This window comes from Eretmochelys imbricata, chromosome 1 (assembly GCF_965152235.1).
Source record: "Eretmochelys imbricata isolate rEreImb1 chromosome 1, rEreImb1.hap1, whole genome shotgun sequence".
Lineage (NCBI taxonomy): Eukaryota > Metazoa > Chordata > Testudines > Cheloniidae > Eretmochelys > Eretmochelys imbricata.
This window is the reverse complement of record NC_135572.1, coordinates 55,221,337-55,236,001: the sequence shown is the minus strand read 5'-3', so window position 1 is coordinate 55,236,001 and position 14,665 is coordinate 55,221,337. Positions and strand designations below refer to the sequence as shown.

The window sequence follows — 14,665 nt, the reverse complement described above, 5'->3', positions numbered from 1 at the left end:
TCTACCCATATGTGAAGTGGCCTGCCAGAGTGGAATCATGGTATAGCTGGAGCACTGGGAGACAAGGTGGTCCTTCAGGGACATAAATGTGATCCTTGTACCAGAGTATCTTGTTTGTAACAGAGAAGTTTGGGTCAGAATTGGATGACATCCATGTCACCACAAGCACATCACTGGGCATAAGGATTTTACAAGGGTCAAAAGATTGATGTTGGCCAGTATGTTTACAAAATAGCAAGGCTTCAATAAAGGGGAGATTTGTGAGAGTTATCATCCTTATCTAGGTACTCCCCCTGATGGGATAATGCATTGGCTCTCTTATTTCAGGTTCCGGGCTAGCAGACCAGGGTGAAGTTGAATCTAAAAAAGAAGAAGAGGAATCTAATGTATCTGATGCTGGTTCAGGGCTGTGGCAGTTCAGAGATTTCCAGATTTTTATGATTTGTGAAAACCTGGACTGGAAAGCCTGCACCTTCTATGGCGGTGACACTCCTGAAATGCAACCTTGATGACCAGTATTTCCTTATCATAGATTTCTTAATTTTGTTCCTTGAGTATCAATTTCATAGAAGAGAAGGCACAAGGGTGGAGGTCATTTGGGGGCCCATGTTGCTGAGATCTCATTTCCCTGATCTTGTAATTGGAGGCATCTGTTTTGATGAAAAAAGGTTTAGATGGGAACACCATTTGAGAGAATCCATGGATGAATCATCTATAGAAAGTGGTGAACCTTAGGAAGTACTGGATTTGATGGATGATTTTGGGTGTTGCCCAGGTCAAAACTGCAGATATTTTTTTGGGATCCATACTTATTCTGTAGGGAGAGATTGTATAACCCAATAAATCTACAGAGGTGTGATCAAATTTACATTTGTCAGGCTTCCCATACAGACTTGGTTTGAAGATGTTCAAGTACTAACCAGACACACTGGTCATGCAAGGTTTGGTTCTCTGAAAAAACAGGAACGTCATCTAGGTAGAGAATGATAAACTGGTCTAGAATATTCCAGAAGATATCATTAACCAAGTGCTGGAATGTGGCAGTAGCATTACAGAGACCAAAAGGCATGACAAGTTACTCAAAATGTCCATGCTGAGTACAAAAAGCTGTTTTCCATTCATTGCCTTCTTAGATGCGGACCAGGTTATAGGTGCAGTGTAGGTCAAGTTTAGTAAAAATTTTAGCTGAGCTGACCCTATCCACTGATCAATGGCAAAGGATATTTTATTTTTGATGGTGATACTGTTCAGTGCTTGATAGTCTATGCAGAGGTACAGGGTGCCTTCCTTTTTTTTGACAAACAAGACTGCAGCTCCGACAGGAGATGTAAAGGGACTGATAAAATTTTTGATAGATTTTCACCGAAGTACTACCATTGGGCCCTGAGTTCATAGGGTAAATTCACCCAAAGGGGATTTTGGCCCCCCGGATAGCGATCTAAGGGGCAGTAGCAGGGCCTATGTGGGTGCAGAGCTGCAGTATTTCTTTTTTTGAATACATCCTCAAAGTCCATGTATTTTGTGGGAATGGGTAAGTTATCCTTAATTGGAGCCTGCTGTGTGCAAAAAATGGAGGCTTTCCCCAGATTATGTCTAATGTCATTGAAACTAAGTTGGACTAGGCACTGATGCTGACAATAATCAGACTCAAACTGAACGTTGTGTGCTCTCCAGGAAATGCCTAGACTGTGAAGGGAGAGTCAGGGGATACCAGGCATGATTGGGAAGTGGACTGAGTCAATCAGGTTAAACTGCATGGTTTCCTGCTGGTTTGAATTACAGTTCAGAGGGGTTCAGTCTGACAGACCACTGGGCCCAAGGAGAGCAAGCTGCCATCAATTGCCTCCACCAAGGTGGGGGCGAGTTTCTTTTGCACTGGTAAGTGATTTGTTTTAGCTACCCAGTATCCATGAAATTGCCAGAACCTCTGGAGTGCATCAGCGTAAGCTGAATGCAGCTCGCTTCAGGTGTATAGAGGGCCCAAAGTCAGAGTGTCACCTGAAGGCGGGATTGGCCATTGTCCACGATGGTTAGGATACATATAGGTAGCAGAGGGGGTCTGGCCAGGGTACCTGATCCTGTTGTTTCATCTGACTGTGTCTCTTCTAATGTGGCTGAATTTGCTCATTTTCTCAGACTAGCCAGACAGAACAGGACTTGAGGGGACACCTGGTGGCAAAGTGGCCTTGTTCCTCACGGTACAGGCAGAGGACATTCAGACAACGATATTCCTTATTTTGATCTGAAAGGCACCTTCATGTCATGTCTACCTGCATGGGTTTGGGTCTGATGACTGCCTGGGGATGTGTGGCACAGGAATAGGTCTGGGCTAGGCAGTGGCCAAGCATGTACCTTTCTTCTTTTCTGGCATTACTTGAACAGTTGGTTGTCAATTTGGATACACAACTCAGTGTTGGAAAGCAATGCCAAGTGGGGATCTACCTGGGCCAGTTCATTTTTAATCTCATCATTCAGGCCTAGACAGAAAAGGTAAATCTGCACTGCTTTGTTCCAGGCCAGTTACCAGGGTGGTGTAGGCTGCAACAGAACGAGGATCTTGTTTGAGTGACTGCAGGGCAACTTCAGTATAGTGGGTACGATCAAACATAAGTGAAAAGACACAAATGAATTAATCAAAGTCCTGCTCCAGGAGTGGCGATGCCTAATCCAGTGCTTCCTGTCAATAAGCTGCTGATGACATCTATCTTGGTTTGTTTTTTCATGTACATTGCTAGGTGTAACAACAATGATGGCAACCCCCCCCCCCCCCCCAAACTTTTGATGGCTCCCATCAAATCTCTCTGGAAGCACGATCTTTGGACCTAGATCTTGGGCTGTCATGGCTGATGGTGTTAGGGGGGCCTGGGACTGCTGGGACATGCAAGCGCAGGAAGGCATTTTCCAATTGTAGCTGGGCCACTTAGTTCTCGAGATCTCGAACTAGTTCTGTCATTTCAGTGGCAGAGGAGCCTAGAGATTTCATTTCGATTGTAGAGAGCACCTGCCAGCATAGGAGATCCATCTTGTTCATTGAGCCCAAGAGAGGTCAGTCTGCTCTGTCAGAAACCACAATGAGCATGGTCGGGCCTAGTGGTCCGAGCTGTGGTAGTTAAGCCCACTGGTCAGAGACACAGAGTCAAGACCCAGAATAAGGAGTCCAGTGTGGGGTTGGAATAAGGCCGAAGCGAGAGCAAGGCTGGAACAGCACTAGGAACAGGGCTAGAGCAAGAGCAAGGTTTGTGGAGTCTGTTGCCATCATCAGGCAGGGAAAGGTTCCAAGTCCTGGAGTGCCATTGAGCAGAATGAGCTACTGTTCCTCCTGTAAGGCTTATATACCTGCCCTGAGAGTCACAGACCAGTTTCTGGATTGTGGATTGCCTAGAGCCTAGTACAGGAGTGACTCTTCAGTCCATGTAGTTTAATCAGGCTGTAATTCAGGGATGACTCATCTCCTTACACATATATCACTGTGACATATTGTACTATCGCAGGTTCAAATTACACATTCATGGCATTTCTCCACTGTTACAAACACTACGAGATTACACTGTGCTTTTGGCTACTAAGACACTTGCTAAAATAAAGTGAAGATGATGTGCACGCTGACCTATAGATGAAATTTTTACATACCATCAATATGAGGCATTGTGATGGTCAGTTTGATGAGATTAGCATAGTCTGGATCTTCCGGTCCAGTGTAGCGCAGCTTGGCAGAGAATGGCTCTGCCCCAACCACACCTGGCACCCGGGGCTGGCAAAGACCTAATGGAAAAGGGAAAAGCAACTTCACTTTGTGTCCAGAAGAAACAACATTTTATTCTGCTTTGCACTAATCTTAAGTTTCTTTTTCACTGTACATACTTTAAAAACTAGACAATTTTTTTGGAATGAAAAGCAGACTGTTAGGAGAATCCAGCATTAACCATAACTTTGAACACGAATTGTTACCACAGAGGATTTAAGTGGAAATCAGAACTATTTGCCCAAAGTGGATCAAATTTTCAAAACTAGGTGCCTAAATTGAGCATACACATACTCTAAGCATATATCTGTATGCATAACAGGCTTGCAAAGCAAGACACTGTATACGAAAACACACAGGTACCTACTGCACAGAAATGACTGTCTGTTTGCACATGGGACCGTGCTAAACGTGGGGCTATTTGAGTGCTCATTTTTTGAAAGTGTGGTCCATGCATGCATTGGCAGGTTAAAAAAAAAAAGTTCAAAATCCTCTTCAGAATGTAGTTTGGTTGCATGGTTAATTTCACTTATTTTGAAACAAGATTTTACTTTTATTTTTAAATGTTTTCCTCATGTTGTACCTGGATTACATCTCTAGAGCAGAGCAAATTGGAAAACAATAGAGGTAAGTTGTTTAGACTCAAATGATTTCTGCAACCATAATGTTGAGGAGGACTTAAGTTTAAACAAGCTTACTTAAGATTATATTTATGCATATTGAACTGTTTGTAAATTAAGAAAACTATAACTCAAATGTCTACTTGTAAACCTGCAGTTAGTTTTCCTCATCATTCCATCCATGAAGGATTTACATTTGATAATTCAAAATATTGACTTAGGGGATGTCTACACTGCACATTAAACCCATCCAGTCTCTGACTCAGATTTCAGTGCAGGTCCCCCTTCCTTCCCTATACCAATAAGTCTGACTCGGGTCAGCAAGCACGCAAGATCCAGGTCCTAGGACCTTGCTAGAGGGGGTGGGTCAGAGCCCAAGTCCACCTGTGACTTGGGTCCAGGCCCTGTCATTTTGCAGTGTGGATGCAGCTCAAGCTGCAGACTTGAGTCAGAAGATCTGTGTAGTACAGTATGGATGCATGACCCCAACTGTGAGACCTGGCTCCAGCAATTGTAAGCCCAGGTTTACAGCGCAGTGTGGACACTCAAACACGGGCTTGGAAACACCAAGTCTGCAAGCCAGGGTACCACAGACCCAGGCTTAGTTTGCAGACATACCCTAAGGGTTCAGGGCCATCAGTCGTGAAAAGTTCACCCTGAGAGACGTTTCCAGCAATCAAGGGGTCTGTCCATAAATTACATAACACAGTAGAGGACGGGTGGGTACTTAATTCTGTGTTTGTTTCAGTGTTACAAAGTGTTAGAAGAGGGTGGATGGGTCTTGAAAAATCACCAAAAAATGCATTACATAATTTATGGCCAGCCCCCATGTGTCTACATTCAAAACTCAGCCCCAGAACGTGGAATTGGCCAGCACAGCCCCCAGAAAAGTAGGCAGAGCCAGTTGGGGAGTGAGTGTCACAAGACACTCAGGCAGAATCCCTTCTGGGATGCAGGGTCTTTGCTAGCACAGGGAGGGTGAACTGAGGTCACAAAGCAAAATAAAAAGTGACTAAGTAGAAATTCTATTGATTCAAGCCTCCAGATCCCTTACTCAGTAAAAACTAGAATAGTTTGCTGTGAATAGTTAACTGGAAAGAACAAACCACTTGGAATTAAAAATGACAAATTCAGGCACAGAATGAACAATATATTCTCTATTATAAATGGCATATTACACAAAATAAAAAAAATTACTGTAGCAGCAAAGAGAGCAGGGGTGACACAAAGAACTGTCATAATCTCAAATAGGATTTATACAGTGCAACGCTTTGGAATTCTGTTTTGATTGTTTAACAACTATCACATTAAACATAAAAAAAACCCCTTTGATTTCTGGTATGACTCTATATTTTTATTTGACTTGTAAAATAGGAAAGCCTGATTTGTCATGTGGAAGATTATTTAAAGGTGTTCAGCAAAGGGCAGAAATGTGTTTGTGCTTTTTATAACTCCTTTATGATGTGCAGAGAAGGCCTAAAAGTTTTTTCCGCCTCCCTCCCCATTTCCCCCTGCAGCCTTTCCAATAAAAAGTTTGTTTCTTGCTTGTTTTTTACATTAGAAGTTCAGGTTTTATTGATTTTTGAAGGCTCCATGAATGACTAGAGAACAGGCAAGATTATGACATTAAAGATGTCAAGTAAGTGAAAGCTGATTAAGTAAGAGAGAAAGTCATTTTTTGTGTGGTATACAAGTTTTGCTATAGTTAATGGATACATTACCCTCATCTGTGCTTATTGTTACAATGGGACTCATGAGCTCTAGGCCTTCATTCCCATCTGAATTTACAGCACGAGCTGCACACTGGACCCGAGAACCAGCTTGAAAGTAGATGGAGTCCAGTGTGATCATCTTGGAGGAAGTGAAGAACGTATCAAAGTCAACCTCTCTCATTGGACTGGTCACACCGTCAGGGCCAGTAGGGGCACTAACCAGCCATCGGTATCGAGTCAGCGTGTTATTGATATTCTCACTGGCACATATTGAACCTGTCTTGTCATAGTCTGTATACTTAGGATTGCAAGCCTGTGGAAAGAATCAGACAAGTTATAATGATCTTATTTATTTCACGATAAAGAAAGCAATTCCAGTAGTGAGAAAATGATCGGGAAATTCAGATAAGGTTTAGCTTTAGCCACTGTTACTCCAGGGGAATTCTGTGCCACTGTGCATGCACAGAATTCATGTCCCCCATAGATTTCTTTGCTTCCCCGCAGAAAAATGACTTTCTGACTGGGGAGCAAAGGAAAGCCACAACAAGGGTCATGTGACTCTCCCCAGCAATATGTTTTGGGTAGCTGGCAGAGAGGTAAATCACTGTGGGGCGGGGGCAGGACCGGGGAAGACACTTCTGGTGGCTCCTACCCTGTGCTGGGCTCAGCTGCTAGTCTTGGCTGGGCTCGGGAGGACGGGACTTCCTCTTCTTCTGCACAGCATCCGGTGCTGGGTCAGATCCACCCCCAGATTTCTCCCCAGACTGCAGAAAGCTCTGCAAACTCTCTCCCTACTTCCTGCACCCTTTGCTCCTCAGCTGCAGGAGAAGGGATCCCTGTACAGGGAGCTTCTCCCCCATCCGCCCAACCCCCATGCATCCAGACCCCCTCATACCTAGACCCTCTTGCCAAGCCTCACCCCGCCCTGTCCCAAGAACCCCCCTGATGAGCCCCATTCCCCCTGCACCTGGACCACACCAACAAGCCACCCGCACCCAGATCCCCACCTCACCGAGCCTCAACCAGCTGCACCTGGATCCACACCCCACTGAGCCGCACTCCTGAGCATTTGGAATTCCCTGAAGAGTCCCATTATCATTGCACCCAGAACCCCTCAACAAGCCCCTGTGCATCCGGATCCCCTCCACACCCAGATCCCCCACTGAGCCACCCATACCCAGATTGCCCCACACAGAACCCTCTCAACCCACACCTGGATCCCCCCACACTAAGCCCCTCCACACTTGGATACTGCCAGTCTGAGCCTGCCTGCCCACCCCAGTGCACCTAGTATGGAGGGGCAGGGCCCTGGTGTGTTTCTGGGGCAGGCCAGGTCCTTGAGCTTGTCAGGGTTGGGAGCAGCCTCACCGCTGAGTCCATGTACCGGGAGAGAGGAGGAGCTGCACAATTATCTCCCACTTTTGCGCAGCCGCTGGCCTGTGCTCCCCAATGCCATGCTGGAGCCTCCACATTTATGTGACAAATACAATTTGCAGATTTTTGCAGAATTTTAAAATATTGTGCGCAGAATTTTTAATTTTTTGGCACAGAATGCCCTCAGGAGTACACTGTGGAACAAAAGCACCAAAAAAACTTTATACCGAAAGTGCAAGTTATGGATGGAGAGCTAACCTGTGGCTTTAACACTCAACAGTCAGGAAACACGACAAAGAAGAATTTTAGTGCAGGGCAAATTTGAAAAAAATATATTTTAAGAATACCCTTTTAGCAACTTATTCTGTTATATCCTTATAAAGTTATAATTGTGCTTATAGGATTCCAGTTTTGATCTGAAATACTGCATATAGGCCAAATTCAGACCTGGGTTATGCAGTCAGTGCATTCAGTAGAGTTGCACCCCATATGCTAAGTCTGATTTGGCCCTTTGATCCAAGTCTCCCAATGTTCAAATGGCATTGTGCACAGATATGTAACAAAGTTACATAAAAGCTTTTACTGTGATTTAGGAAAACCTTGTCTCGTGCAATCCATAACCTGTGAAGGTGCACATTGAAAAACTCTAAAGGAGATGGATAGAATCCCGACGCAATGTATATAATTTTTTATCTCCACATTCAGTTTACAAAAATTCAGGCTCAGTGCACCAAGGATTACAGAGGACCCTGACCTAATTCACTGCACAGACTGGACAGTGCAATAAATTGACTTTAATGGTGTAGGATCAGAGACTGAATGAGACAAGGGCCATGAGGAAAAAATAGTGTGTAGTCACATAATTAAAGACACAGGACAAGGCCCTTGAGTCTGGCCAAGCTATGGTTGGCACAGGAAACAGGGGTAGGTGGGTGAAGGCTTTCTGTCCCTGTTCTTCCCCCTAAAAGTTGATTTGACCTCCACCCAAGTTAGAGCAGCTTCTATCCTACAGCTTATACTTGCTTGTAATTCACAACAGCAGGGATTGCCGAAGTGTAGTACTTTCTCTGTCCACATTCCTTCCTGTCCCCCTAACACTCCCTCTATTGGAGAGGTGTCTGAGGGATGATGTAGATTTGGCTACACTGGCTCTATGACATGTTCTATTAAAGGGGAATCCCCAGCTGCCCTGTTAAGGCAGATTTTGTGGTAGAAAAGGGCTGGATCATGGGCTGAGAATCCAGCCTTGAATTTTAATGTATGCACACAAGACTCAAGTTTGTATGTGAAACATTAATTTTGGCAATTTGCTGACTTTTGAGTGCTTCCCTTTGGAAGTATAACTTTTTTTAAAATTTATCTTTTTGCTATAAGTATGGTAGTAAACTCTTGCTTGTATACAGCTAATGGTGGACGAAACTCTTTTAAAGTCAGATCCAAAGGAGTATTTAAATGTAATTTCTATTTTTAATATCTAAATTCCTGTATTTCACATTTGTTTCCTTTTTCAAAGATGATACATTTTCATATTATTTACCCAAGCATCTTGTATAAAGAAAATATAGTATCACACACAGTATTGGCAGTGAACAACTTTTCATGATGCAACATACATACCTTAATAAAAATGCTTTCTGGAGACATTTCTTATCTATCATTAGTGGCAAAAGTATTTGAAAAAGGTGTTCTATTTTATAATAGCCCTTCACCACTTCCCTCAGGCAGTATACATTGCCATTGTTTCTTTCAAATCACACACCTACTAGCTTTGTTCCCACTTCTCATCTTGATACTCACCGTGATACAGACAACAGGGTAGCCAGCAACTGGACCAGGTCTGTCTTTGGCTCTAGAAGTATCATCATATACCAAAAGAGAAGCAACCTGAGGGACTGAAGGAAAGGTGACATCCGCCATGCTGTTCATTTCTTCAATGTACACAATGGCCTTGGCTGTCTGGCAATTAATATACAGAAACACAATTTTTTAGTGCAAATGTACAAAATCAAGACAACTCAATCTGAAGGCTGATCAGGAAATATTTCCTAGCAGCAGCAGCAGCATTTGTTAGCCTGCAGAATAGTATCCCGAGAGAAATGACAGAAGCACCATGGAAGCACTGGAAAATATAGCACACGATGAGAAACAGAATGGCAACAAAATATTTCAGAGTAGCAGCTGTGTTACTCTGTATTCGCAAAAAGAAAAGGAGGACTTGTGGCACCTTAGAGACTAACCAATTTATTTGAGCATAAGCTTTCGTGAGCTACAGCTCCCTTCATTGGATGCATTCAGTGCAAAATACAGTGGGGAGATTTATATACATAGAGAACATGAAACAATGGGTGTTACCATACACACCGTAACGAGAGTGATCACTTAAGGTGAGCTATTACCAGCAGGAGAGCCGATGTGTGTGGGGGGGAACCTTTTGTAGTGATAATCAAGGTGGGCCATTTCCAGCAGTTGACAAGAACGTCTGAGGAACAGTGGGGGGGAGGAATAAACATGGGGAAATAGTTTTACTTTGCGTAATGACCCATCCACTCCCAGTCTCTATTCAAGCCTAAGTTAATTGTATTTGAAGTAATTTGCAAACTGGATACAGTTAACTTAGGCTTGAATAGAGACTGGGAGTGGATGGGTCATTACACAAAGTAAAGCTATTTCCCCATGTTTATTCCTCTCCCCCCTCCACTGTTCCTCAGACGTTCTTGTCGACTGCTGGAAATGGCCCACCTTGATTATCACTACAAAAGGTTCCCCCCCACCGGCTCTCCTGCTGGTAATAGCTCACCTTAAGTGATCACTCTCGTTACGGTGTGTATGGTAACACCCATTGTTTCATGTTCTCTATGTATATAAATCTCCCCACTGTATTTTCCACTGAATGCATCCGCTGAAGTGAGCTGTAGCTCACGAAAGCTTATGCTTAAATATATTTGTTAGTCTCTAAGGTGGCACAAGTCCTTCTTTTCTTTTAACAAAATATTTGTGTTTCTCAGAAGGATGAAGGCACGAGGCCTTCCATTTCCTGCCTCATTGTGTCCTTGAGCCACACAGCCATAATGGCATAACTTATCTCTATTGAATGCTGCAGCTTCACATGTCTGGTGGATCTGTGGTGTCTGTGGCTATATATGTTTTCTGCCTGATGATAGGGAGCCAGGCGACAGGTCTTATTTACAATTTATGCAGTGTGACACAGAGGCCCATTAGGGATTCTCTAATCTGTGTCAGAAGCTCTTGTCGGCCAGACGTACTTCATAACCTAACACACTGTCGTCACGATATATATCCATATAGTGGGATGTAACATCATTTCAAAACTAATAACTGACTTATTAATATTCCTGTGCTGTGTATATGCAGGGTGTGTACTAAGGAATAGGGATGAATGCTAGAATTATGTTCTTAAAATGTGCTTGGCAAGCAACACACAAGCACAGTCTGCCCTAGACAAAGGAATGTGGATTTGCTGGTCATCAGGCAAAGACAACGAAGGCACATTTACATAAATGGTAAACAATGCCATCAATGTAGCAAGTGGAGGAGCTAGCCTCTCGCGAAGAGCTGAACCTCAAATGATAAGTAATTGAATCAGCTGATTGTATACAATATTACTGTATTATAAAAGTGTATCAAGCAAGGTCTTTTATGAACGTTAACAACACATTGGTGATTAATATAACCTGAAATGTATGTATTAACACTATATGAGGAATTATGAATACTCACTGATATTAAGCTTAAAGTCTATGACCTAACAAAGGGAGAAACAGCTTTTCTCCCAGACAGAAGGGAAGGCAGCTATCTACTTGTCTCCAGTGAAATTAAGCAAGAAGTGACCAAAAATAATGGAAGCCCACATTTATGGGAGGTCCACAAAAAGTGAAGAATGGTTCACGATTCTCATCCTGTTGCCGGCACGCAGTGCCCAGAGGCAAAACAACAGCAGGGGTTTGTTGCCTGGTGTGCGTCACCCAATAAACACAATGGGGTGGAGAAGCAGAAAAGTTTATTTGGAATTCCAAAGAAAGGTACAGGGAGAGAAATCTCAAATCCTGCACACCAGAGCAGGTCATTACACACACTTTTATATTCCTTAATGCTACCGCACTACATATCAGCCAATCAAAGCTTTGCACAAATACTCTGCCTTCCTTATATGGGTTACAACAATGTTTATTTCCTGCAACCTCTAACAAGCATTCCTAGCAATTTAAACAACCAGCACATCCTGTCTGGCCTCGTAGCTGTCTCTCCTGTTACCTTTAACTTGGCGTCAGCAACCCTTACACTATGAGGCATTATCTACAACTGCAACATTGTTTTAAGAGCAAAAGAGCTTTCTCAAACCAGCGAGGCCTGGGTTTTATTAAGGGGGGTTGACAAGAAGCTCTTAGGCCTTCAGCAGGGAGATTTCCTCGACCCTTATGGCCTTCCATCCCCTCAACTTAACTTGTGGCCATGCCCTGGGGTCTCCAACAATCCTGAGTCTGGGGACAAAACAGTGAGTTTGGGAAGATCCAAGGAAACAGAATAAGCTATCTTGGCATCAGTCACTGGACGGACACAAGGGGCCAGAGCTCTTGTAAGATGAGAAAGATGGGTCTTTACAACCTAGGGGGTTGAAGTCTTTGGGAACTGAGTATAGGTGAGAAACCTACTTCAGCAAAAAATATTTTGCCTGGGAAGAAAAAGGAAGCAAGCTGTCTTGACTTTGTGGAAGATGACCAAGGGGGTGGTCAGTCATCTTGCTGGAGGGAGGTGTGGTAAGAATCATAACAAAACTAGTTTTGGTTCAAGGTAGGTCTTGGTCATTAGAAAGCATTTTTTCACTTTTATTTGTTTGTAATTATTTTCATCTTTATCCCTTATACCTGAACTCACTTAAAATCTCTCTCTTTTTGATTAAATAAACTTGTTTTACTTTCATTCAAAATCAACCCAGTGCTGTGTTTGACTTGAAGGGATTATTAACTCCAGTTAAAGCAACAAGCTGTTGTGCTTTGTCTCTTTAAAGGAGCAACAGACCTTATTACTCCTCTGAACATTCCACGAGAGGGCTGGACATTTCAGGGCAGACAGTTTTGGGAAAATTCAGGGCTGGGAGTTTGTTGGGGTCAGTTTGCTAGTAACAATCAAGACTCATAGAGACCAGAGTGTGACTTTATTGTAACAAACATGCTGTTGGCATCTGAGTTGCTGAAACAGGGTGGTTCTACAAACAGATACTAAGTGCATGCTTGTACACTGACTGAGAGCATTGAGACAGGGAGCTATAGCAGCAGAGCATTTTAAGGCAATCAGGGCTACAGGACAGGCAGTGACACAACCTCTCACTGGTCTGGGTTGAATCCCACAATGTGACAACTTATTAAGAGTCTAAATAGTATTACGGATGTTGCACTTCTAAGTCATGGAGAATATGGAGAATCAGAGAAGGAAAGTATTAGTGTCAAATGCAGACAGAATGTATTAATAGATAAGACTGCTACTATTGGAGTTCAAGCAACAAGTGTAGCAATAACAGAACTATTATAGCAGAAGTTACATTTAATACATGTGTAGGCAGTCTGCTGTTATTACAGGACCCATGGTACTTCCACAGCTTCCAGCACAGGTGTCAGAAAGATCCTGTCAGTCAGTGTTTCCAAGGTGATGATAGTTACTGAGAACTATCCTGATAAAGAGAATTAATTTGCAAGGAGATATTATAGATATTTATTTCATAAATGTTCCTAAGAACGTATATGTTCTCTGTGGCCCTTTGGGCTCTTCAGCCATGGAGGTGAATTATTTTGGATGGAAATTATAGGCTCTTCATTATAACCCAGCTGAAGAACAAGGCTACTAGGATAATAGCTATAAGAGGTCTGCCAGACTGTGCTGTTGAATAGTTTGTGTTACCTGTATCTCTGCCACCATGTTCTCATCAGGCTTCAGGTGAACAGTGAAGGCCTCTCTCATCTCTCTAACACCGTCAAAAAGAACCTCAATCTCCACAATGTGCTGTGTTTCACCCTCCTTAAATTCAATTTCTAAAAAACACAATAAGATATTTTAAAAATAAATCTGCTGTTCACAATAGTTAGGCTGCTGATCTATTCTATTCTGGCATGACAGAGAGAGCTACAAAAGTTAACACTTGTCTTGCAAATTACATATGTGCATGTGACTTGAATAAACTAGTTTACATTATCCAAACACAATCAATACATAATTAATTAATTAATTAATTAAATGTGTACTAACTGGGCCATCTCATTTCCTGTGAAAGGGCCAAGAAAATACTGAGCTCGTGGAGTTTCCCTGGGATAATCCAGTCAGGGATGCAAGGTTTGCCCCTACCACTTAATGGGCTGGACTCTTTAAATCCACAGATGTTGTGAAATCCATGGGGAAATCCTCTGAATCATAGAAAACTTGCAAAGGGCTGGGGATTTTGGGCAGAGGCCCAGTGTTCTGTCCCTGTGTCTTCTGTGGAGCATGTTTCCCTCAGAAGTCAGACCACACTCTGTTGGCTTACAGCACAGGGGCGGAAGCAAGCGCAGGGTAAGGCTTATAGAGTCAGTGTCAGCTGACACTACAAGTTCCTATGGATCTGAGGAGGGATGAGTGAAACTCTTATGTAAAGGAAACACATCCCACTCAGCAACTGGAATGGGACATTTCTTATTTGACGGTTTTCTTTCTGTTAACAGCTTCTTTCCTCATTCATCACTGGGTAATGGTTAACTGCTTCCCACCTGTGGAAATCTGAGGAGGTCCAGTGTTCTTGCTGGAGGCTCCAGGACCAAATCCTGCCCTTCCTCTTAGGCCACCAGAAGAGTTCTTCCAAAGTGACAGAACTATTCCAACACCTGCTTATTAGCATCCGGTCATTTCCCAGACTACCAGGATGGGTGGAATGAGGAGAGAAACTGCTAGCAGAAAGGAAATTTTCAGCTAAGAAATTTCTCATTGTGCTGCACAGCTGCTCTCCTCACTCTTTTCATGGGAAGTGGCAAGCAGTGAATGACGGAAAGAAAAAAGCAAAGGATAAATAGAGTTTTTAAATTGTTATTAGAGTAGGATAATAGGTGCAAATAGAAGTCTCACCCCATAATATAGAGTAAGAATTTGTATATTAAAGAATTATTTGGAACCAACCCAGCAACATGTTCCTGCCAACAGACATCTCTGCAGAGGAATGGAAACCTACTTTGTATATC

At 43.0% G+C, this 14,665-nt stretch overlaps 1 protein-coding gene across 1 annotated transcript in view; it reads right to left on the bottom strand.

The window, feature by feature from the left end:
• Positions 1-14,665, bottom strand: part of FREM2 (FRAS1 related extracellular matrix 2) — a 210,521-nt gene that overhangs the window by 30,688 nt on the left and 165,168 nt on the right. Inside the window, exons 12-15 of the mRNA XM_077806636.1 lie at positions 13,362-13,492; positions 9,246-9,404; positions 6,084-6,387; positions 3,631-3,762 (exon numbers count right to left, since the gene is read on the bottom strand). Coding sequence (XP_077662762.1) covers positions 3,631-3,762; positions 6,084-6,387; positions 9,246-9,404; positions 13,362-13,492 — 726 coding nt within the window. The remainder of the gene's footprint in view (positions 1-3,630; positions 3,763-6,083; positions 6,388-9,245; positions 9,405-13,361; positions 13,493-14,665) is intronic.